The sequence below is a fragment of the Centruroides vittatus genome, unplaced genomic scaffold, assembly GCF_030686945.1.
Source record: "Centruroides vittatus isolate TY-2023 unplaced genomic scaffold, ASM3068694v2 contig_481, whole genome shotgun sequence".
In the NCBI taxonomy this organism is placed as follows: Eukaryota; Metazoa; Arthropoda; class Arachnida; order Scorpiones; family Buthidae; genus Centruroides; species Centruroides vittatus.
Window position 1 is genome coordinate 100,601 of NW_027122271.1, and position 27,397 is coordinate 127,997.

A 27,397-nucleotide genomic window follows, 5' to 3' on the forward strand; every position below is an offset into this window, starting at 1 on the left:
AGATTAGAATATTTCTTGAACATTTATTTAAATCAAATTCTGATCTTATTATAAATAACTAAGTATTTAAGTCTAATATAACACTTACTGTTTTGGTACTAATTTCGATGAAAGAAGAGAAACTAGAAGAGAAGTGGCAGATGCAAAATCTTTTTCTTCATAAAATTTATGAAATTCTCTGTATTTTCCTTTATTTTCAAATAAATAAAATAAAAATAAGTAAAAATTTCAAACAGCACTGATACATTTAAACATATCTATTAATACATTTTTTAAAATTATTTTATAGTTTTGAAATATCTTATATATAATTTCAATAAATCTTATATTTAACTGTGATATAAAGTATTACAAATAATTTATTTTAAACAGAAATTATGAAACTGATAAATAAATTACAGGACTACAAAACCCAAAATAAATTTTTAAGTTATACACAAGATACTACATTACTACCTTTCCCTATTAAGTATTTCATTTTAAGTTATTAAAAAGTGATCCTGTGATTGCTATTTAGTTTTAAATTCTAATTAACAAAAAAAAAAAAAAAATACTGAATAACAATAAAAACAAATACAAGATGACAAAAGTTCAGAGTGTAAATATTTAATATGATAAAATGTTTTTCAAAACAAAATTTGTCTCGTCAGATTACAATCATCGTTAATGCTTTTGAATAAAAGAACAGATTAACAATTTGTAAATTCTAAAAATAAACTATTTTTAGATTAAAAGACGAGTAAAAAGAAACACTTTTATAACCGACTTCGTGTGATTAGCGGACAAATGATTAACAACAAATACTAACTTCTACTAGAACCAATTTTTGCTCTTTATTACTTTCAACATCTCCAAATGCATTTCACTTTGTCTAAGCCTCTTCAGTGGAGAACCCAACAGCAAACTGTTTGTTTATTTTATACTGGTTACTTGTTCCCAGCATGCATCAATATTCATCCCGACATTTAGGTTTATCAAGTTTACATAATCCACAATACAAAAGTGTTCTATAATTCTTCTTTTAAACAGGTTTTCTACTTTGTACAATATTTTAACATTATTTCTATTAATATTACAATGAAAATTACTGCAGTATTGATACCAAGGTGACTCCTGTCTTTTAAGACGAATTGCAGCCTCGTGTTCGTTTAGGCGTGTCCCGAGTTTTCTTCCCATCTCTCCAATGTATGATTTTGCTTGTAAACAAGTACATGACAGTTTGTAAACTACTCTTGCGACATTGAGTTGATCTTTAATCCTGTTTTGTTTTTTGGTGTTGATAACATTAATCACATTAGACAATTTATTTTCCTGTTTGGCCACTGCACATATAGAAAATTTCTTAAACATAGGTTTATATCGTTCATAAAGATTGTATATATAAGGAATTTTTACATAAACATTACTATTTACTTGATTTTTTACATTGTATCTATAATTTATAAAGAATTGTACCACTTGCAGATTTTACTTTTTGGATAGTCATTTAATAAGTACTTCTTAAATAGTTGTTTTACTTCTTTATCAATGTCTTCTTGTAAAGATGTTCGGTTTAGTATTTTCCTCAGTTCCATAATGAAAACATTTTTCTTTGTATCTGCAGGGCAATATGATTTATAATTAGCAGTTTATCCTGTATTACCAACTGTGTTTTCTCACGTTTTATAGCGACATCCAAGTAGTTTGTTTCTTGATTCTGTTCTAATTCACTGGTAAATTTTAAATTATGGTTCAATTTATTTGCGTAATCTTCAATTTCAAGGGGTGTAACTGCATGTGAGTCAAATATGATCAGTATATCATCTACATAGCGAGAATAAAACGAATACCTGAAACTTGTGATATTTTTTCATCAATCGGTTTCATACATATCTCGGCTAGTTTGGGTCCTACGACTGATCCCATAGATATTCCATTTTTTTTCTTTAAAGAAGTCTGTATAAATAGTAAAATAATTGTTTTTAAATATGAAATCTATAAAGGCCAATATATATTCTGGAATTTTATATTTACTGATAGTTTCTTTTATCATTTCCAATGTTATGGATGGATACATAGACTTTACATCAAGGCTCATAAGACTGTGACTTTGTTTAATTTTTCCTTTCAGCAATCCGTTAATTAGTTCATCTGTATTCTTTATACTGTATGCTGATTTATCAATTATCTGTAAATAATTTTTTAGATAACATTCTAGGTTATATAAGACTGTTTTCTTAAAGTCCACTAAAGGTCAGCACGTGTTACCTGGTTTATGGGTCTTTACTCTTAAATTTAATTTTGGTTGTCTTATATTATTAAAATCTAATATATTTTTTACCTGCTGGCTTGGAATTTCCTTTTTATATTTCTTTGTTAATTTCATAAGACTGTTCTGTATTTCTTTTAATGGATCTGTTGTTAATTTTTCATAATCATCAGACGAGACAGTTTCATATTTCTTTTGTTGTAATTCTTCTTTCGTTAATATAATAATAATATTATAATAATGGTTCTAGTAGAAGTTAGTATTTGTTGTTAATCATTTGTCCGCTAATCACTCAAAGTCGGTTATAAAAGTGTGTTTCTTTTAACTTGTCTTTTAATCTAAAAATAGTTTATTTTTAGAATTTACAAATAGTTTAAAATACTGCCAATCCCATTGTGTTTTTTATTGAACAACAATTATAACAAATTAACAGTTTGAACAAAAAATTATTTTTCTTAATACATCATCAATTAATTTTAAAGCTTCACCATGTGCCATCAATTGTTTTGTAAACAATGTTTTAATGGTTTTTGTTTGATCTGTTAATCTTCTTTTTTGTTCAAAAACATCAACATTTTGTGATTTGTTAGACAAATTTACTCTTAAGTAACATTATATCATTTTAAATGTTTAGAACCTTAATCCTTGTACTTTCAGTGTTTTCTATTTGTTTTAATGATGATAATGAAGTATGCATAATTACAAAACTTGTTTGTATTTGAACAGCAACAATAATTAGAGTTTTTAGTTTTGTATTTCAATTCTGATCTTTATTATAAACATGTATTTAATTCTCAACTAAAATAATATCTGTATATAAAACAACATAGATGCACACGCTTTGATGTAATAGAGAAAAAGGTGAACTTCTATTTGACAAAAATGCATCAAACTTCTGTCACTATTTGTTCTTTGAAAAAGAAAAGATTTATGATTACAATTCAAGGTCAAATCATCAACACAAAAACTTAATTAACAAGAAGAAAAGCAAATTTTAAAGGATAAACATTTATTAGTAACCAGAGCAAGCAAAACATTAAAACTAATGATATATATAATCTATGGAGTAGTAAATCTGTTACAGAAAAATTACAATATGAATTAGATCTACAAAATGCCCCCATTCAATATAAAAGATAGTAATTAAAACTTTAAACAATTATAATATAGTAAGAAGATTCTTAATTCATATATCATATAATTGATATTTTAAATACCCACAATCCACACAATATCCATCAAATTCACAAAATTTGTACAATTACAAAAGTTATTAGTCAGAACTAGCCAATAGCAGATCTCAGAATTAATAAATTTCTAAATTAAATTCTAATATAAACATTTAAAAAAATATTTTATTTAATAGAATTTTCACTTTTTACAGATTTATATCTTCAAGATACAGAAAATGTTTTTTAAGGAAAATTCTTCAAAATCAAAGATAATCTGTATTATAAGTGCAGAAAAAAAACATCACTTATTTTGTTTTAATGTTAATTTAATTATTGTATTCTTTTATGCAATAGAATACTTCCACTTGCAACCTATTTCTAGTTTGTAAATAACTATCTTACTTATTTCTTTCCAGAATTTTTTAAATGTTTCATCACATACACTACTAGAAATGGAGCAACATCAATAACTACTGCTTTCAATGTAATAATGAAAAAACGTTTATTTCTTCTAATTAATTTATTTTATTAAATTTATCATTCAATGAGGCACATGGCCCACCAGCGGCCAAGTTGTTCCGTTCCCCGAACACTGGGAGTTTGGTCGTGGGTTTGTACCTCGCCGGGACGGGCTGGCCACGTGGAGTTTTCCGGGTTTTCTCCACGTCTGTAATGCCCGAATAGGGGCCAATTACCCTTAAAAAGACCTCCTGGGAAGGCAAATCCCCTAGGCAGATCACTCAAGTGTTGTGTTGTCGTAATTTAACAAAACAAACAATGAGGCACATTATTATTTTCATGATAAGAAATATAATTGAATTTCTCTAGATACAATAACATATACCATATCATTTTGATACCTTTTCTAAAATTTTTTAGTATTTTTGTAAAAATAGAAAAATCTTATGTTAGTTTGACTATTATTACTATAATTATAAAATAAATTTACCTAGAAAGGTTAGCTTATCACTAACCAACATGCTTGGACCTAAATTATCCAGAAGATCTAAACTGGTAAACTTTCCACAATTCACATAGTCAATCAAAAATCTAATAAATATAAATAAATTAGAAATTTTAATGTTACAAATAATTAGGTATGGATAAATTATAAAAAGAATTATGTATCATCAAATAAATTTTGAATTAAATTAATATAGAAAAATAATAACTTATGTATCATTACATTAAATTCTTCCTCTTTTGTGAGCATTTATTTTATTGTATTTTTTAGTATTATATAATATTTTTTTGTAAAAATTTACAAAAACAGTATATAATATCATATAGATATTTTTTCTATGAAAATTATATTGTGAGTAAAAGAAAATTAAAAGAAACATTCTAAAACTATTCTTTGCTATGAACAGTTTTAAAATATGATAATACAGATCAAAGGAAATTTTATGTGATTAATCATACAACTGCAGTAGATAAATAATTTACTCATTAAAAATATACACATCCATACTTCATTATCAAACTTGAATGTATTTCTGAAACAATTCAAATATTAGACATTGAGATATCAGGAAGGTGTTTTCCATTATAAGTTAAACTAACCAACTACTTGTATGGAGATCGATCTGAGAAACCTTTCTTTCTCTGAAATGCCAAAGTACTTTCAAGCTGATCAGGCTCATCTTTAGGGCTTCTTCTTAGCTGCAATTCTTAGTTTTCAAACATGTGTTCAAGGAATTTTATTGCTGGGCTGCAATTTGAAAAAATTGTAGACCTATAAATTCCCACTGTCATCAGTCCATCCGTCTTTTCTTAATCTTGAGAACAGAGTTTAATAGATGAAAGACAAGATCAGATATGAAAGCTCCTAAAGTTTCCATATCTTATATTAACTATATAAGAACTTCCAACACAAACCAGAAGTCATGTTATTTCAATTCAAAAATTTTTCCTCAAAAGGTGTTAGAAAGATGACCAGCAAGACTCTATTGTTAAAAGGTTAGATGAATTATCTCTTAATAACTTCTTAACCCTTGCCTTTATCCTCTTTCTCTGTCTATCTCTTCACAACCTGTTTTTTCTGTATAACTTCCAAGGCCCCTAAGAGAAAACATCCAAGAGACAGTGCTTCATAAAGTCCATCTGCTTAAGAGTTTGAATTTAAAAAAAAAATAATAATAAGAGAATAAAAAAAGAAGGAAAATGCATACAATAGAATTCTTCAACCTCTTATTCAAAAACAAAGAGTTGCAGCTAAGAAAATGCCCTGAAGATGAGCATGTTTTCCATTACATATTATATTACAGAAAAAAATTCTAAATTCATTCCTGTTCCATCTAAATAAACATAATCAACTTCCCAAATGACATTAACAACTGCAAAAAGCTACTAATAAAGATTTCAGGTCTAAACCCCAATAAATCCACCTTACTAATAAATACTCATTAAGTCACTAAAAAGTATGTTTGTAAGCAGTAATGTAAGGAATAAGTTTGTATAGTACCACATATTACATGAACTGCATTTTCTTTCATATGCAGTAGACAACACAAAAATGTATATTGTAATGATACTGTATATTTTAAATTAAAATATTACTAAGTATAATCAATGGAAATAAACAAAACAGTGAATCTAACTTGTTGTAATAAACTGCTAAGAATAAGCTTCATAAGATTGCACTGAAATTTTGTGATAACATCGTTGAACTACATGCCACAATATTAGTGAAACAAATGAAAACAGACATTAGGAACAAAACCATTTTCTACTTCCTTTTTTAAGAGCTTGACTTTGAAATTTTTACAAATGCATCTTAAAGAAATTTTTAATGCTGGGATTATTTGATTCAAATATCATAATGGATACTAAATAACATCATTCACTGTAACAGAAATTTGGATACAAGGAGTTCTGATATTGGGGTTTGGTTGTATTTTTAATTTAATAATAATTAGATAAAAACACTATTTAATGGATAGCTTATTTCTTTACTTTCTTTTGCTATATTCACAATTTGATATTGAAAATCAAGTTAATCTAGCATTAGAATTGCAATTCCAAAGATAACTGTACTAAAAATTCTACAGAAATGACTGAAGTTGCAGGCATACAAGATAGAAATTGTCCAAGCCAAATGATAAACCAAGATAAACTGAATTAGCACATTCATACTTTCACATATTGATGAGAAAATCAATATCTTACTGTCCTCAGAACTAACATGGTATGCCTGTTCCTTCATTGGCTATAGACTTTGGCTTCTTGAAAGTCTATAGATTGCCTTTTCAGTTAATAACTTTTTAGTATTACATTTACAACAAAATATTGCTTCAAATTAGATATAAAAATATGCATATTTCTTTCTCTGATAAAGCAACCTTTCATCCAAGCAACAGTCAATTGACACAACATTCAAATATGGAAAACTAAAAATCATGGACACATTTGAGACAGCCCAAAGAAAATAAAATAAAAAAACACAAAAAACATTTTATTACATCAGTCTACAACATCAGAATTCTACATACCACAGCCTGAAGGAGAATGTGTAAGATAGACTGTTTCAAAACAAAATCATTGGCCCCTTCATTTTCACAGAAAACACAGTCAATGAAAAAGGTTTAAAGTAAATATTAACATGTAAATGACAGAAAGAAAGCAAAGATATTTGTGATGTTTATTTGGATTTGTTGGCTGTCTTTCCACAACTATAGAAATTAAAATCTCATGTCATATTCCAGCATAATGGGTACCCTTCCTCATTGCAATTTGAAGTTTGTGCCAAATAAAATTAAGCTTCTCCAACAATTGCCTATTCCATGACCTCCCCAATTACTGCACATTACAACCCAGGACTTTTTCTTGTGAAAATCATGTCTGAACAACACCAATCCTAATTTAGTTGTCCCGAAAAACAATATCACTGATGCTATTCAAACTGTCATAGTAGACATGCTCAGTAATGTATGGCACAAAACTGAATATAAATTGAATATGTCATGAGCTACTAAATAGTGCTCATGTAGAGGTGTATTAAAACCTGAATAAAAACTGTTTGAGTTGATGTTCTATTGCTGCAAACTATCATCTTAGGTCAATTACACCGTTTCTGTTATATTGTTTCAAAATGTGTGCAGGACATTGTGACTACTCTGTATCTATGCCTACCTGTAGTGTACATACACTACAGATTTACATATTTATACAAAAATGCAAATAAAGTAATGTAATATGATTTCTAATACATTTTAATAATCAAATTATTTTACATTTCAAATAATTTACGATTAAACATAACATACTAAAACATAATTATTAAACTGTCTTAGTTATTCTTAAAATGCTAACTAAATTTTTAGTATAATGTTTTCAAAATTTGTACTTACTTATCAGCTAAATAAGACATAAAATTTATATCCTGAAAGATTAGAAATTATTTATATTAGTTACATGTAAAAACAAACATTCTTTACAATTATCTTTAATTAAAGTTATATAAAAAAAAAAAAAAAAAATGAAACAGACAAGTGTACACAAATTCATGCTTTTAACTGTTATTTAGTTTAATCTAACTTATATTGTATATTCCTGAATAGTTAACATATAACTTATTTGCTCGCATATAAGACGAGGTTTTTATTCATTTATACCGGCTTCAAATTCCTAGGTTGTCCTATATGCACGAGTGAAAGATTCTTTGCATTTTTGCAAATAATTTTTGTGAATCGTGTATTCACATTTTTTTCCGGATGTTTACCCTCTTATATTTAAAAACATAAGTATTTTATCTGGTCATTTGAATCATTCTTGTATATTGTCAGGTGTAAAGATGAATAGCAATAGAAAAAGCAAAGCTTTTGAATTGAATTCCAGATTGAAATTCCAAAATTACACGAGAGCACAATATAAGTTTTAATCCATTCCCATGTGAAAACAGATGATTATTTGAAAATCGGGATTTGGAGAAACTCGTAAGTGTAATCGGCAAAGAGCGGATTTGATTGTTAAGAAATGGAAAAAAAAGGTTCCCGATTGTCTAGCTTTACGTGAACAAATTATGTTGTCAATTTTACAAGAATTTTCCTTAAGGTTTAAAATGCAAGTAATTTTTGCAGAACAATGTGGTGCATTTACATTCATTTGATATTTTACTTGTGATTAAATGAAATAAAATTAGAATTGTATTAATAAATCTAATTTTCTCTATTTGGATCTTTAAAGTCACACCTTGTCCTACATGTAAAGTCATCTTATATTCGAGCAAATATGGTAATTAATTTAATCAATTGTCCATGAGAAAAACTTCATTAAAAACTTCAACTTGACAGAAAAATAAAATTTTTAAATAAATTTTGTTTATTCCAATAGATTTTGTTTTGTTATTCTTCTGTTGATTGCATTCTACTTTTTCTTGGTCTTCCAATCTGACATGACTACACAATATCCGACGCATCTAATATCACCTAATGGGTGGAAATAGATGGTATACTAAATATTTTTAGCTGTTTAATGAAGCACTCTACTGGGAAATAAACAATTGAATCCTATAAATCATCTTAATTATGCTATTATAGAAATTAAGCAAAATTTGTCTTTCAAGTACTCAAAATTGAGTTTACTGTAATCCTCTTCTATTGTCATTTTTACAATATTATCCTTATCTAATTTGTGAATTCCTTGGATTTAATGAGCCAAACAAAGCAGTTAGTGCCTAATACCTTACACCAGCTGAAAAAATGTAAATATGGTAAAAACACAAATGTCGTATCACAAAATGTACATATACAAGAATGAATTTGAATACCAGTCTTCTAAAGGATAGTAAATATTCATATCATATTAGTATCTCTTACAGTTTCAAACTATGGTTTCTACATACAAACAGAAATCCTAACTGTTGAATTATCTGAATTTTTATAATCTCCTAGGCAAAATATTCTTTAACATACAACTGCTTTTTCTCCCTTTTCGTGAAACATAATGTTAGATAAAAGTAATGTTTAAAAAACTTAGTTTTATGACACAGCAATTAAATAATATTTAGTTACTATTAAATGTTATATGTGATACACAGAATTTATTTTAAAATATATATCATGTTCTGATTGATGAATAAGCTAAAAACAAAAATTATATAATCATTGACAAATTACCTTTGATTGAACTGCCCAACAAAGTGCTGTTCCTAGTTGTTTATTTCTATTTGCTTGTACACCCATTACCTTATATATACTGTTTACTAAAAAAGTAAATTGTTATTAATTTTTACGTATTAAAAATTCACACAGATAAGCAATAAATTGAATTTTTATGAAAATTTTTTGAATATAAAAATTAATCTTATGTTATTTGGATTATTATACACTCAAACCTGTTTTTGTGCGGTCTATTTTTGTGCATTTGTTTTGTGTGATTTTTTGTGTGCGGTATATGAATTTCAATCAAATTGGTATACTGCACAAAAATAATTGCACAAAACACATCGCACAAAAAAAACCGCACAAAAACAGGTTTGAGTGTAACTAATAACTATTAGAGAACAGATAAATTTGTAGGTAAGTAGAATGACTCATAAAATCGAGAATATTTTATCATTCTATTTTTACTGAATACTGAATTGCAGAGATAAATAGGGCTTTTTGTAAAGTTCTGTTAAGCAACTTATATTACTAAATATCTTATTAACTGAATTGTGTAAAAAATTCAAAATGATCATGAAGATATCATGTAGTCTATAAATATATAAAACAATTGTTTAAAAGCAATTATTCTCATTAAGTGTAGTATTGTAGAGTTGTAATATTACATTAATATAGTTAATTTTATTAACAGAAAAATTTAATAAAATCAGACTAAAAATTTTGTCTTAAAATATAAAAATCTCGTTTTAATCTGCAATCACATGCAGTTTTTTACAGGATTGCATGCATAATTGCATTACACGTAATTGCCATTCCTCAAATTTGATGATTCTGAAGAAAACCTGTAATGTGTCTTCTCTGCATGTGTTTCATACATTGTTTAGTATGTGATATATTGTTTCATTTACAGAACAATGTCCCTGATCCAGACTCCCATAGGCAGCCCTTCATACTTTGCAATAGCAAGGGCTAATGTGAAATGAGTTCAGCTGGAAATAAATGAAGAGAAGTGTTTCATCTGAATGAAAAAATGCAAATTTTCCCATTCACTTTAAAACTTTCTGTTTATGTCTTCAAATTTTTTTTTTCCAGACATAATGGAAATAAAGGGCCTAATAGAAAAAGAAAAGAAAATTTTACTCAATCACTTAAAATTACTCAACATTTATTTGATTCAGTTTGTATTGAGTTATTTATTAACATTTCATATACACAATATGTTTAAGCTACTTATAAAACAAATGCATGGTAATTATAAATGCAGCAATAATGAATTGAACATTTTGTTTATTACTCTGTAAAATCTATGTTAATTAGCAGAGATAGCTAAACAGAATAAATTTATTATTAATAAAAATACAGAAAAAGTATTTTCTTGAACACGAAATAAAGCTGTGAAAACATGTGAATTGTTGAAAGTGATAATACCCCAGGCTATCCTATGAAGACAAGTGTTCAGGGTCATACTGAGTTGCAAACCACTATATTATGTCATGTAGAGCTGACAAACATCCACGAGGTCATGACTGCAGTGATTGCATATGACCTCCATGATGTCAGAGTGAAAAATCATCATATTATGCATGTCGTTATGTGACAACAAAGAAAAATTTTGTGTGATCACATGCTTAGGGTAGCAATTTTCTGCAGCAGTTTTTTTGAAAACTTGTGATAAGCAGAAAAAATTTTTTCGATCAAAATTTCTACACAGATGGCATGTAACACGAGGAATATTGTGGAAGCACAAGTAAGTATTAATATACATCAACACATCTCTCAACTCGATTTATTAGTAAAACCAAACAAAGTGCCATATTATTGGGCTATTATATAGCTCAGTTAATGATTAGGAACTAATTAATTTGTCCAGAGATAGACAGTTACACCACCATCTCATGTTAATTTTAATAATTATAATAAATTAATTTGTTCTTAAGTTTCAACGATCTTCTGTGTTTCCAATAAATGATAGGAGATTTTATTGTTTTCTTTAAATTCTTTGAAAATAAGCCAAAGAAAATTTAAATTAGAATTACACATTTACATGTGCATATAGACTTAAAATTCTAAATCATTCCATGTTTAGATTGTTAATGGGCTTAATTATGTCTTACTGCGTAAGTTATTTGATTATAGTTACCCACTAAGTAACAGTTATGTACCGGTTCTGTGCTGTAGGTCATTTCAAAATCGGATGCCTGTTAATTACTGGTTTTCTGTTTTTGGTCCTGGCAGCCATTTTTAATAAAGTTATTCTGTTTAGCTATCTCTGCTAATTAGCATAGATTTTACAGAATAACAAACAAAGTGTTGAATTCAGTATTGCTGCATTTATAATTACCACGCATTTGTTTTATTAGTAGCTTAAACATATTGTGAAACATTCAGATGAAAGACAAAGCTATATGTTTAATTTGTCATGACTCTACTTCAATATTAAAATCATACAATTTGAAGAGACATTATGAACAAAAACATGATAATTTCGAAAAATATACTAATAACAAACAAAAAGTGAAATTACAAATACTTAAGGTAGGTCTGACTGAGGAACAAAACGTATTTCATAAACAAACAGTTCAATCAAATGCCACCGTTAATGCCAGTATGAGAATATCACATATTGGGAAAAAAATGAAATCGTTTTCGGATGGTGAATACATCAAAGAATGCATTATCGCTGAAGCTGAAGAAATTGTTCCAGATGAAGTCAAGATTTTTGGTCAAATCAGCCTGTCACATCATACTGTAGTGCAAAGAATTGATAACATTTCAAATGAAATTTGTTCAACACTGAACATGATTTCTAAGAAGTTTGTGTATTTCTCACTGATTGGCTTTCGATGAAACTACAGATATTAAGGATATGGCTCAACTTGCTATTTTTATTTGAGGTGTGGATAGTATATGAATGTGAACAAAGAATTTCTCAATGTTATCAGTTTGTAAGACACAATTACTGGAAAGAATATACAAGAAGCTGTCATAAAATGCTTGTATGACCATGGACTGAAATTAGAAAATCTAACTGGGATCACCACAGATGTGCAGCTTCAACGACCAACAAGAATACTGGAGCTGTTAAATTAATTGTTGAGTATAGAGAAGTCATGGAAAAAGTTCAAAATCTTTGGCACTTTTCATTTGTCATTGTTTTTTACACCTTGAAAATTTATGTGCACAAGTATTTAATATGAACCATGTGATGTCAGTTGTTGTTAAAACAGTAAATGTAATAAAAAAATAATTCTTTGAAGCATTGCCAGTTTCAAGATTGTCTTCAGGAACTGGAATCTAAGTACAGCAATTTCTTTTTTATGCAAAATTTCAATGGTTAAGTCATGGAAAATGCTTGAAGAAATTTTAGAATTTGAGAGAAGAAATTTGAATTATTATGAATGAAAATGATCAGAATGTTCCTGAATTATATGATGGACAGTGACTTTTTGATTTATGTTTCCTTACAGATATCATGATGAAATTAAACAAACTTAATAAGCAGCTTCAATAAGAAAACAAATTGATCACACACTGTTATCAAAATATAAAAGCATTCATAGCAAAACTCAAACTTTATAAAAATCAGTTAAAATCAAAAAATACAGCCCACTTTCCATTATTACATAAATTTAATAGTGACAAAAACCTTTTCTAAATATGTATAAGAAATTAGTAATTTACTATGAGAATTTCAAGAGAGATTTTCACATTGAAAGAATTATGAGAATATATTTAATATTTTCTTATGTTCATTTGACATTGTTGTGAAATCAGCTCCAACAATTTGCAGATGGAGTTAATAGATCTCCAGTCATCTTCTGAATTGAAATGTTTGAGGCTAATGACAAAGTTCAGTTTTATAAAAAAAAAAAATACATCTGTAATGATAAATTCCCTAACCTAAAAAAAGTGGCAATAAGCATTATAGCTGCAATGGGAATCACCAATCTTTAAGTATCTTTTTTCTCAAAACTGAAGATTGTTAAATGTAAAAGTCAATAGATTGACCGATGAAAATTTAAAAAACCAACTACACTGTACAATGTTGAAAATATCTGTTATTAAAAAATTAAATGAAAGCATTGAAAAACAAGTTTCACATTAAAATACTGTATAATTGTAAATGTTTTGTTATAAATAAATACATGCAGCCCACAGCGCATTTTTATTTTTGTTTTGGCTCAGTAAACAATTTTGATTGGACACCATTGATTTAGATAAAACCATAGTAGTTACTCGCTTCAAGAAAACTCTAAATTAAAAATTAATTTATTATAATTATGAAAATTAACATGAGATGGTGGCATAACCACTATCTCTAGATAAATTAATTAGTTCGTAATCATTAACTTAGCTATATATAAACTTTATAATTTGCCACTTCATTTAATTTTACAGATAAGTAAGTCAATTTGGCGAAAAATACCTATGAAAAACGAATAGGTGCAGAAAACTGCCGCTTTTATATGCGATTGTGGATTAAGAGTAAGAAAAGAAAATGTAATATTCATTTAAAATAGATTGAAAAATATGATGATAAGTAAAATTCATATCAAACAAATTTATTCTAGAAAATTAATTTCTGAATTCCATTTGGATAATTGACTATAAATAGATAGATCAAAAATAGATTTCATGTATTTTAATCCTGAAGATAGAATCAAAATTTATTTCCTGATGACTAGGAATTTACATTCATATTCTATAAAAATTGTATTCTATCTGTAAATTTGAAAATCTGAGACATCTAAAAATTCTTTAGCAAGAGAATAATACGATGCTGAAAATGATTCAGCATCACATTATTCATCTGAAGCTTATTTTTATAAACTAGTACTATCAATGTAGTTAGCTTCTTCAATTATTTTAATTGTTCCCTCTGTTTTTTAAGCTGGGAAGAAAGTTACAGTACAAATCACAAGTTATGCACTCACAAGCTATCTTTACTTTTTAAATTTTCTTTTATTAAATATAATATAGAGAACTAAATTTTTATACATATATTATTTAATTTCTTAGCTACTTTAATAATCATTAAAATTTTACCAACCTAACTGTTGCATATTTCTACTCTTAGCAATTGTTAATATTTTCGTTACTTTTGCATGATTTGAAAGTGGGATCCTTTCCAAATACATTTCTAGATACTGTCTACAAAATTAATAAATTATAATTTAATTTTCTAGCTTAACCAATGAATGAATGAATGAATAAATAAATAAATAAATAAATATATATAAAACTTACATTTATATATAAAGTTTTAAAAATGACATTTTATCAAAATGTAATTTTTAAAGCTTAAACAACAAATAAGATTAACCAAAAAATTACTATTTTTATAATTAATTTTTAAATTCAAAGCAAAAATAAAGTCTTTATTAATTCAGTTTTAAATATGACAGAAATATTCACAATAAGAAGCTTTTCTTATTTTAGAAGAGATGAGTTGTACAAAAACTGTGAAAAATTGAGAACACGAATACAGGTTGGAATGATTTTGGTAAAAGAATGCCATCTGGTGATAGGGAAGATTGTATTAACATGCCACAAAGCACTTTGAATTTATCTTATCTTCATTAGAATTAAATACAGCAGTGAGAGTGATGAATGAGCAGTATTCTGATAGTCATTAGAAAATTACTAATAATCATTTTAACTTAGTGTTGTAAGAGTTTTAAGATATTTAGATATGAAATCTGGAGTTTTCAATTATACAAGCGCTAAGGTGGCTTTCTTTTTTGCTAGCTTTAGAAAAACTTTTTCTAAAGCTTGTTCTCCTGTTTATTGATGGTATAATAAGTCTAGCAAAAAAGAAAAGCCACCTTAGCACTCGTATAATTGAACACAAGACTAGACAAGAAGCGTACCGCACAATCTAGAGTTTGTTATTTAACAGTATGAAGAAAATAAAAATAAAATAAACCTTAGATTTTTTAGGTGTGTCAACAAAAAACTTGTAATTTTTATTTAATCTATATTGGACATTTAATTACTTGATGTTTTTATCTTTTAGGGAATTACTTTGTGTCACTTTTACAAATTCCAAATATAATTAGTTTCTCTTTGATAACATTGTTTCTGAGACAACTTTGTTAAGCCACTGGCTTTTAATATTGAACTCATACTAACAAAAACAAAATCAATAAAACTATACTTTTGTGACTTTTAAGAAAACCATAAAAGCCAATATAGCAAAAAAGCTTCACATCATAAATATCCTTAATAATTTCATTGAAAATAAAATCAAAAGATTTAGAAATGTTTCTTGTTTTATATATTTTATACTATTTTAATAATCATAACACATGTTTACTATTTGCATAAATCGGTCTTTTTATTTAATTTCCATTCCTCCTATTACTTAATTTTAAACTAAAATTATGTATTTATATAACAAATAAGTTGAATTCTTACCTGCCCATTTCTGGACAATGATCGAAATAATCAACACCAATTTGCCATAAACTAAAGTAAGGAAATATTGAAATTATTCATTTATAAAAACTAATCATAGTTCTGGAGAATTATTCTTCAACAGTAAATAAAATTATAAATAAATATATATAATACAGTGATGCCTTGACTTACAAGTTTAATTTATTCCATGATGGAACTCATAACTCAAATTATTTATATGTCAAATTAACTTTCTCCATTAAAATGCCATTAATCTCTTCCAGATATTCCCTAAACACCACAATTTTTTGTTACATGTTTTTAAATAAGAAAGATTTATTTATAAACAACAAATATTGTATAAAAACACAATAGAATGCACTGCAATAAAATGGTTTTGCAGATGTTGCGGCATTTGCTGCATAAAATTAAAAGATGGAAAATTCCAGAAATGAGAGATGGTGGTGCTGCACACAACATGGAAGTGAACTAATGTCTACATCACATGATCACGTTTTTCTATAAGCTAGCCTGTCAGACATTGGAAGAGTAACAAAAATGACAAAATTATGGCAATTTTCTATCTTCTTTTTCTTAATCTACGGTTTGCTGTGCCAACTAGAAGTGGGGTATCTGAAGCTGACTCATAACCCGAATTTTAGCTCTCAACTCAAAGCAAAAAATTAGCAGAGAGACAGCTCATATCTCGAAAAACTTGTAAGTTGGGACTTAAATTTATCTTTGTATACTAAGTACATTTATTAATTAACAGGACTTATTCCTGTTAATTAAAAAATGTACTTAGTATACAAAGATAAATTTAAGCTATAATTAAGGACACAAAAACATAATAATTGTAAGTTGGGACACTCTTAAGTCAAGTTACCACTGAAGTTTTATATATATATATATATATAGTCAAGAACAGTTATGTATAGTACAGCTGTATATAGCTGTACTTTACTATTGCATAATTCAAACTGAATGAAACTGAATAAAATGGAACACATTAAAATAGTTGATATCTGCTTTTATATTTGAATTGTTGTCTTCTGAGTTGTATCTTGGACTCAACATATTCAAAATAAAAATGTTTAATATTAAGCTAATATCAGCAATAGTTGCCAGATACAATCTCTTATTTTTGTAACCACCAAAAAGGGGTTAGGGGTTTGTAAGCAAATACATAAATTTGTTATGTCCTTCCAATCCAACATTTACCAGAGGTCAAGAACCACTTGGAAGACAATTCTGATCATCCATTATATCACCTGTAGTAGTAATTTTTTCTGAATTATTACTACTACAGGTGATATAATAAAAAAAATTTGTTTTTTCTGAACTAACTCTCATTATTGCATCAAATTTTAAACACTAGTATAAAGTCCTACTAATGAGTAATGTCCAAGTAGACAATTAAAAATAAATTAGAAGTAAGGATGGCAAGATGGTATAATTAGGTGTTATGCTATTTGATGGATCCAATATAAATTGTTTTACTTTAGTATTAATCTATTTTTCTTTATAAATCTTGTTAATTCCTTTATTTATATTTCCAGTAATTTCAGTTCTAGGATCCTCTTTTAGTTATGTAAAATCTATAAGAAGACAACATTTCAGATGCAAAACAGATATCAACTATTTTAGGTGTTTTCTGTAGGAGGAATACACTCTAGGAACACATTAAATTTAACTAATGTATCTTCAGGTGTAAAATATATAGCAACCAAAAAAGTGATTAAAAAATAAGTAATCAAACATATAATTTACCTTTTATGAGACATTAATGATCCAGCATAGTCAATTATATAGAATTCTCTTAATCTTGTTCCATAACTAAAAATAGAGAAAAATCAAACAGATTAAAAAAAGAACATTAATTTAAACCAGGACAAGTATGTTGTAACATAAATCACAAATTATAACTCAAATAATAAAATATTTAAAAATTTTTTAAAATCTATTTGTTAAAATGTTATAAATTTTTAAGATAAACACAATTTTGCTAAAACAATCTGTTTCTGTTTATTGTCTTTTCTTTATTACTTTTATAATACTTTATGTAAAAAACAAATTTATAATAAATATCGAAATCCATTCTGCAAAATTTTAAAAATAATTATGTTTTCAGTAGAGCGATCAGTAAAGTTTAAAATTAAATAATATGTAAAGTATATACACAAACTTGTTTGTTAATAGAACAAAATTAATTAAATCCCATTTAAATTAATTTATATTAAAATGTTAATGTGTGTATGTATGTATATGACATGTACTTATATAGTAAAACTTCTCTAACTCGAAGCTCTAAGAAGCAAGAAAAAACAAGAGTAAAAAATTCTGAATAAATAGATAATAGATTCTGAATAGATTTGTATTTTTACCTCTGTTTCATTATATAAAGAATCTTTGATAGTCTTTTTTTTGTTTAAACAGCCCTTGTAATGCCTTTTAGCAAAATATTCAATGTAACTAATGGAATAGAATAGTTCTGCAGGTACACCTTGTCAAGATAAAGAAAGAAGTCCTCTTGCTTTGGACTGGACCATTGTCTGTAAATGGATGTTGGACAGTAGATACAACTAAATGTCAGAAAATTTTATGAAAATTCAATAAATAGGATCACTTTGGATAGAATAAATATTAAAATTCAAGTTAAGTCCCTACACTATTCCATTTAAACTTACTGAGTGCTTCATTTTCTTCGAGATAAAGAAACATTTGAGTTAGAAAAGTTTTACTGTATTTGTTTTGTATTAGTTATGTTGTTCTAATAATTTTGTTCTGTACACATGGATGTAACTAAACTTAATGAAAACAATATGTAAGTCCTTGCCCAGGCAGAAATAAAAGAAAATAAAGTCAGTTGACTGTTGGTTTCAAAAGAGAAAATTGTTTCTGTGTCTTTATTAAAATATAAACTGCTAACAAAAATTGAATGTGTGAAAACAAAACTACAACACACACCATATACAATAAATTATGTTTATTAACATATAGTGCATATTGGTATTTTTAGATGGTGTAAATTGCAACAGGTAAAGACTTCTGTACTTCTTATAATTATTAGATTAGATTGTATCACTGAGTTTAGTAAAAGAAAAAATTTTTTAATCCAGAATTTAGGTTTATATATTTGACCACAGTTATATGAAGAAAATTGATCATCATTAGTCTCACAATATGAAATTTTTAAACACATTTCTAGAAACAATAATGTTTTATTTTAAATATAAAATTTATTAAGAATATCCAATATCACTTCCTAAGCCTTTTAAATTTCCGGTACTCCATACGAAAATTAACAACTAACTAACGTTTTCGATCGCCTCCGCGATCTTCGTCAGGTTTTATCGACGGTTTTGAAAAAAAGAATGCAAAAGGAATTATTTCAAAATTCAAACGATCGACATTTAGGTTTTTATTAAGAATAATAAAAACCTAAATGTCAAAAAATGAATGATTTTTATATAGACATAATTATGATTTTCCATGAGTTAAGTAAAAAGAATTTTAAGCTTTTTTTCTTATCCACTTTAAAAATTTTAAATAAAAATAAAACTTTAATAATATTACTTGAAAATACATAAATGTAATTGAATCGAAAGCTAAACAAATATTGATTAATTTAAATATATTTTTATATTGCTAAGATAAAAACTAAGTGGTTTCAATCAACTATTACATAATATAAGTATATGTATAAAATATATTTATATTATGAAATAGTGTATAAATGTAATTATGTTATATATTTACTGGTATATTGTAAACTATTACAATATAAATGTATAACTTTAAATAAAAACTTCAATATATAGATAAAAACAACCTATTCTGGACATAGCATACTGAAGCTATTTTCTACTCCTAAATTAGTAACTTTTAAAAATAGATTTTTTTTTCTTTGGAAAATAAAATCTATTATTAAAAATTGACCTCATTTTTTGAAAATAACATAAAATCATTTTGTAAAATCAAAATATCAGACTAAATATTGAAAATCTCAATTTAGTCATATGTAATGTTAAAAATATGTAAAAAACAAAATTTTTATTGCATTTACAAAATTTGTTTATAACATTTAACTTTTACAGCATATTTTTTTCGATTTTTTAAATGATTGAAAAAAATTCTTGTCCTTCAGCATGCATAATGAAAAAATAAAGGATTAAATTTTCATAATTTATAGATAAAATCATGTTTTTTAACTTCAACAACAAAATTTCTTACTTAATTTGCTCTAAATATCCACAATGATATAGCAGATCAGTCAAATGAGTAACAAACCACCAATTATCATTTAAATTGCTAAAAAAACAAAGATAAAATAAATTTTTATTTAATTAAAAAAAATATATGCAAATATAAGAAATAATTACCAGCATTCTCTCATTACTTGTCCTAAATCAAATTCTAAAACTGCTAGAAGTATTTTATCTACTTGTGATAAGCCATTGATGCCGACACATATGTCAATACATTCCTGAAAAAAAAAAACTTTTAAATTTCATATATCAAACTGCAATTTAAAAAAGTAAGATAATTACTGCTCTTCTGATACTGATATTTTAATGCTATTTTATATTAAATTATTGATATAATAGAATACACATAAGTTAAACTAGAAGAAAGGTCTGTACATGTGTATTATTTTACAGTAATGTATATAGAAGATAGTATATACAACTCCAATGAGAGTGCCATCACTACAGCAACATGCATACAGCAGTATGCATATCAAACTCCATAAGCATCACTACAATAATATCAATAGTATGTTGCTATAGTGGTGAAATCACTACTATAGCAACAAGTTTGCTGAAATCACTATGATAACATGTGTCAACATTACAAGTACACGTGATGATAAAATCACGATTGAGGTCATTAACATAAAATGGTAAAAAGAAAAACTTATTGTTAAGATTTTGAAAATACTGAAGACAGATTTTGATAGATTTGATTTTAGAACAGCAGAATTATGAAAGACTGTTGGCGAATTGGTGAAGACACAATTATAAAGAGCTTTAAGAAATGTGTTACTAACAGCTGGATATAACAGAAGACAATATACTGTTCAAGGAAGCTGAAGATGGCAATGAAATAGGAAACAGGAATAACGACAATGAAAGCTCTAATGAGAATTAAAATGAAGAAGTGTTGTTTCAATGACTTTCCAAATTTTTTAATGCAAATTTCTGATTCTTTGTATGCAAAAATAATTAATAGAAGGCCAATTCATATTTGGGAAAGTAGTATATTAACTGTAGAACATTCAAGGATATACACGAGATCTTTGTATACATCCATCTAAATAACAAATAAAGAAAAGGACTTTCACACTTTGATATAACTTTCTTGAAACTAGATATTTAAATTTTACATATAAAATTACTATTTAGATTCATATTATGTAAGTTTATTGTGATAACAGAATTTTTTAATTTAAACTGATCTGTTCTATTTGATTTCATTAAAGTTAAATCTTAGTTTTCTACTTGTTTTGTATTTTGAAGATGGGTTCCTGAAATCTAAAAGCATTTGGGATAATTATATTACATTAGGATTAAAATATTTGTGTAAGCTCTATGTAATATTCTGCATGTTAAAGTTTATGCAGTGGCATTGTAATAAATAAATAAATATTGTAATTTTACATTTTTTACTCTATAAAGATCATTAATTATTTAAAACACATTTAAAATATTTAGCAAAATGCCTTACTTTAGCAACATCAGAAAGTGAATTGACAGTTAAGCACGGATCAGAATACAACAATCTTGATACCATCATCCGATACCAGTTTCCACACAACTCTCTAAAATTGAATTAAATATCAATTAACCTTAAATTATTGAATATCATAAATAATATATAATCAATAAAACAAAGTATAGTGTTATGAATTAAAAGAAAATGTTAATAGAAATTTACATAAAAAGTAAATTATATATCAGAGGTGGGCAAGCAAGAGTTCAGAGAGAGCCGAAATGTAGGTTTTGCAAAATGCATGGGAGCCGCAGTTCTGTACTGTCATTGCAGATAGTATGGTAAGGCAGAGAAGGATAGGATATCTGCCATCCGGGCCAAGAACTTGTTTTAAAAAAATAGATTTGATATATCAATTTAACTTATTGCACCAACTTGGAAATAAATTACTAAATATTACATATATATAATTACATATTTTCACAAAATTGTGGAAATAAAATTGTAAAAATAATAATAAAAAGCAGAAATTAACACTTTCAGCAAGAGCCGCAAGTAGCTCAAAAAGAGCCGCTTTTGCACATGTCTGTTATATATCTATTTATTTTATAATGGTAAAGTTTTAAGTCTAGAATAAAATATCACTATCTTATAATAATAACCATTTACCTAGTAGGTATCATAAACAAAATAAATTACTGTTTTTAAATGAAAAAAATGTTTATAATCAACTTGCTGTTTTTATTTGTATATAATTTATCTGTCTATTTTAGGGTTTTTGGCTTATGGTACACAAAGCACTTCCAGGAGATGGAAAAATAAAAATTGTAATGGCTGCCAAATTTAATTCTTAAACTGAAAAATTGCTGATTTAGAAGTGTTTGGAAATAGATGGTTCAAAATTTTCTAGACCCAAGTCCATTTATTTTAAGCAGCTAATTTTATTTATTTCTGTTTTTTACAAACTTTACAATATTTTATAATTTTTGAAGGTCTGAGTTCAGTTACTTTAATTTAATTTTTCTTTTTATCAACTAACTACATGTCTGTATTACTAAAATAAGTGCTACAGAACTTAAATTGCAAATTAGTAAAAACGATTATGGAACAACTATTGTAAACCATTTTAAAACATATTTTAACTACAGGTACTCCTCACTTTACAACCTATCTGCTTAACGACCACTCGCACTTACGACCAATCGAGTTTTGACCTGCAATTCGAGGAATCCCCTTTCTCAGCTTGAGTGTCGGTCAGTGGCGAATGGTGACATGTGCACTAAGCGTACTGTAATAGGCTTGCGCGTACTATAACAGTCTTTTTATGAATAAATTTGAAGTTTGTTGCATAATTTTTATAATTTTACAATGATCCCGTATTCCCGGTGCAAACTCCTTGCTTATTGACAAATTTGCTTAACGACGTAGTCGTCGGAACGGAACTCGGTCGTAAAGTGAGGAGTACCTGTATTTTCAATTTATGAAAGCTTAGGGATATGCAAATTGGAAAAGAGTTGAAAAATTGTTGTATTGCATAAAAATGCATGGCAAGACAATCATTCGTGCAGAAATGTAAAATTTAAAGATTTTTCTCACTTAAATATAAATATACACATTGGTAATCAAAAAATATAATAAGACAAATTATAAATAAAAATTAATTTTAATAAATAAATTATTTATTAAATTATATTATTGAATAACTTAACCATCATTAAAGTTATAAAAAATTATCATGTAATAGATTGTTTCCAATTTTAATAAAAACTAATTAAATAAGTAATTAATAATTATTTAATAGTAAATTTTAAAAACTGAACATACGAAAATAAAAATAAATTATTAAATGAAAATTTCAAATCTTTTTACCTAAGCTCTTCAAATATCTTCTTATTTCCGCAGAGGATCTAAAGAATTAAAAATACAAAAAATTTAGATTAAAAAATATCTGTTCAAATCAAGATCAATTTCAATTCTTGTAGCATTAAACAATAATTTGAAATAATTAAACAGATCAATGAAATACAATATTTATAAGATAAAACTGATGATCACTCAATTATAATACAATATATTTTCATATCAGTATTCATAAATCTATCATCATTAACTACTATATATCACTACAATAGTTAATCTGTTCAGATTTATATTCATTTTTATCAACAAGCTTTTTCAGTTGCTCAAAAAAAGACCTTATTATGAAATGAAGTGGACTCCCTTGTAATTTACATTTGTGACTGGAGGGTCTGTACCTCCTTGGTACCTTGTCAGGACTGACAGCACCGTGTCCCGGGTGACACGGAAACCGAGATGGCGTGTTAATTCGATCACGTGAGTGGCCGTGTACACAAGTGATCGAATTCGGGATGGAGAAGAGATGAGAGACAGCGAACCGGAAGTGAATCACTCAGATACCAGATTAACAACCAATAATGATTTAATTTCAACAGGAAGGAGTACATGATACAATACAACAGACATATTGGGATAGATATACAGTAGAGCGTCGATAAGTGGAACCAATTGGGGACTGGGGTCCTTCCAGTTAATGATTTGTTCCAGTTTCCGACTTTGTACGAAAAAATACATTAACCTGTCCAATGTTCAAATTTTTCTCCATTGCGTATCGCTTCCTGTTGAATTTTTCTCCGTTGCGTGTCGCTTCGTGTTGAATTTTCGTCGATTTTAAGCCTAACGAAAATTTTTATAATAATCATCGAGGCTATCGTATCGTTAAAAATTATTTCTGCATTTTGTACAAACAAAATAAATATATTAAAGAATATAAAAAACATGAAAATTATACTTTAGAAGTAAATTTAGTATCAAAAACATTCGATTCAGCACGACACAGTCCGACTGAAAATCGTTCCACTTTCCGGCCATTCCACTTATCAACGCTCTACTGTATATCTTTAGCCTGTCAATCTAGCAGTCACAAGAGAGAGAGTTTACATGAGGTTTGCGTGGTGATAAATACCTTTCCGGTTGTAGTCTTCCTGTCAGAAAGGATGAGAACAGTTCTGGACATGGGGTTTGAAGATAAAGTTATTCCAATTTGGCGAAGATAAGATATTCCATTCGGAGTAACGACAGGTTCAGGTCAGAGTAGTATAATCCGTTTCAGAGGCAATTAAATTAACGTTATTGGGTGAGTGACTGGCAACGACTAAAACGATGGTTTGGACCCCACACACACTTTAGAAATTGTCTTGATGACAACTTCCTCGCTTGTCATCACCTCTTCCCTTTTATTAGGGGACTTCTTTTGGGTTATTCTCATGACTTTGGTAGAATTTTAGTACATCAGGGCCAATAGTTAACATTTCACTCATAGGTTCTGGGTGACACATTGAATGTGTCACCTTCAAACAAGGAAACAAGGCCGTGGGAAACAGCTTTAATTGTCTTTGACTAAATTTTTCCATTTTGTCTCTCTAACATTTTTGTAGAAAAACAAACATCAAACAAAAGGGCCCTACACCACATTCAGCTCTCACACATTCTTTGGTGAATACTACTTTTGGAAGTTCTGGGACCAACCAACAAAAGTAGTGACTGCAATGCAGTTGACTGAGAAAGTTGCTTAAATACTATATAAGAACCTATACTAAAATCCACAGGCAGACTTTTCTTGTGTTGATCTTTAGTCCAAATGAACAATGCATTCTCCTTAATTTATTCTTCTAAAATAGAAGATATAACCAATGAGCAATGACCTTAACAAAGTTATTGCATCAACTAATGTATTGGTTCTGTTTTCAATTTTAAAAGAATAAATAACGAAAGGAATCACTGACAGCATGGTACTCTTCAATTGGAAATTACAAAATGCCTTCTCCATTTCCAATGTCATTTTATCATGCACATAACACATGTATTTAACAATACATGTTAAATACATGTATTGTAATGTATTGTTACAAACTCCACCAGCTTACTACATCTCTGACCTCAGTTTCTTGTTTTTTTATGTATCATACAATGCTTTTGTTGACACTAAACATGTGACCTATGGTTGCATTGTGAAACTTTCTCAAAATGCACTGTATCTAGAAGCTGCATGTCATCTAAGGTCATCAGTTTTCTGGTCTTTTTACAACTCTCTCCATCACTACCTGCACTTCTTTTAGAACTCATGGTATTAACTTCAGCACTGTTATTTTATACACAAGCAGCTTAACTAAGAACCACAGATGCAATCCTCTTATTCTGACAATTTTCAATTTCACTTTTACATAACTTGCTTATTGTACTGTACATATACAACTTTTTTTCCATCCATATTAGAATCTCCAATTTTTGTTTCATCTTGATAATTTTTCCCAAAGGTAGGCTGTAGAAAATTGCTTCTAAATTTTACACCATTACTTTTAGTTCCACTATAAACTTCATATAAATGCACGTATGCCTAAATAGTGAAAATTACCATTGAGCATCCAAGGATTAACCTAACCACAATTACTAAAATATAAGGTTGGAGAACTCCCATATGGAAGTGTGACGAAAAAGTGTCTAGAGACAAACTTTGCCACCAGGTCGCCAACACTGCCAGCAAGTTAGGCCACATTGGTTACTGCTATGGCGGGTTTTTTATGTAAAGGATTGCATGGGTGTTGTGATACTGGACACAGATTCACACTAACATGGATTGACAGTAATATTTATATTTAATAAAACACTAAAGCTATTTTTACAATAGATATATATAGCCTAGTTAGTGACAGTGCTGTCCGTAATTGTGTAAGGAACTGAGTCTGAATGTTATTTTTATTTTATTATTATTTCTGTTTTATTATCTTTTGTTTGGGGTTTATGTTTATTTAGGACGAAGGTTCCCCACCACTCTCTTGTTAGTAATGAAAAATGAAGATAAAACAACTTACAGAGAAATAAGCGCCGTAGGAAAAATCTTGCGCACTTGCGCTGCCCGGCGGAAGTAACAGTCCGCAAAAAAAAAAATGGAGGGGGGAGTCCCCACAATCACTAGTAGAGAAATACTTGATAAACCGTCTTAAACATCCCAGAAAATTATGATAAATATTTTGTAAACGGTTTATAAGCTTTGTCGGAAACTTAAAGCTGCCAGAAAAGAAAGTTAATGTTAGCAACTAAGTATGTAAATAAGGGGAGTAACCCAGCTCAAGTGTGACGTCACCTCACAGTATAAAACCCATACGTTAACCGAAGAAGGAGAGGTGAATTCCAAATCGAGGCGACTGTGAGAGCGAGGTTAATTCGAAAGCGAAGTATTTTCTGATAGAAGTCCAGATTGATAATTGGACGATCCAAGGTGTTAAAGAGGAGTTCGATTGACGATTTGACGATATCGAAAGGATTGAGGAAGTAGTTTCTTCGTATAGTGAGGTGACGGATAGACGTTTAATTAGTAAGAGATTTTGTTCATAGTTTCTAAGAATTTGATTGTCGAATTTCAAAGGGGAATTACTATTAAGTTAAGCTAAGTAGCTGAGTTTATTGTCGGGCTGACTTGTTGATTTTCGTTAATAATTTTGGTTTGGTTTGTACTACGTACAAATATCAATAATCAAGGATTATTGATATTTGTACGTAGTACATTCTAGTTGATAATTAAATATATTTGAACTTTTGATCTGACTTGATATTTATCGTTATTATTACTAATTTTTCGGAGCACGCTTAAAAGCCCAGGCCTGGCAAACTAATCTCGAATCCGCGTAAAGTACCCGTTAGGTTAACGGAAGTTTAACCGACCGTAATTATAGTCGGTTTCCTAA

At 27.9% G+C, this 27,397-nt stretch overlaps 1 protein-coding gene across 1 annotated transcript in view; it reads right to left on the reverse strand.

Annotated features, from left to right (window-relative positions):
- Nup75 (nuclear pore complex protein Nup75) overlaps positions 1-27,397 on the reverse strand; it is an 85,782-nt gene that overhangs the window by 2,710 nt on the left and 55,675 nt on the right. The window contains exons 11-21 of the mRNA XM_067273465.1: positions 23,505-23,542; positions 21,651-21,744; positions 20,306-20,409; positions 20,157-20,234; positions 17,694-17,759; positions 15,942-15,992; positions 14,575-14,675; positions 9,537-9,622; positions 7,770-7,801; positions 4,370-4,470; positions 89-188 (exon numbers count right to left, since the gene is read on the reverse strand). Coding sequence (XP_067129566.1) covers positions 89-188; positions 4,370-4,470; positions 7,770-7,801; positions 9,537-9,622; positions 14,575-14,675; positions 15,942-15,992; positions 17,694-17,759; positions 20,157-20,234; positions 20,306-20,409; positions 21,651-21,744; positions 23,505-23,542 — 851 coding nt within the window. The remainder of the gene's footprint in view (positions 1-88; positions 189-4,369; positions 4,471-7,769; positions 7,802-9,536; positions 9,623-14,574; positions 14,676-15,941; positions 15,993-17,693; positions 17,760-20,156; positions 20,235-20,305; positions 20,410-21,650; positions 21,745-23,504; positions 23,543-27,397) is intronic.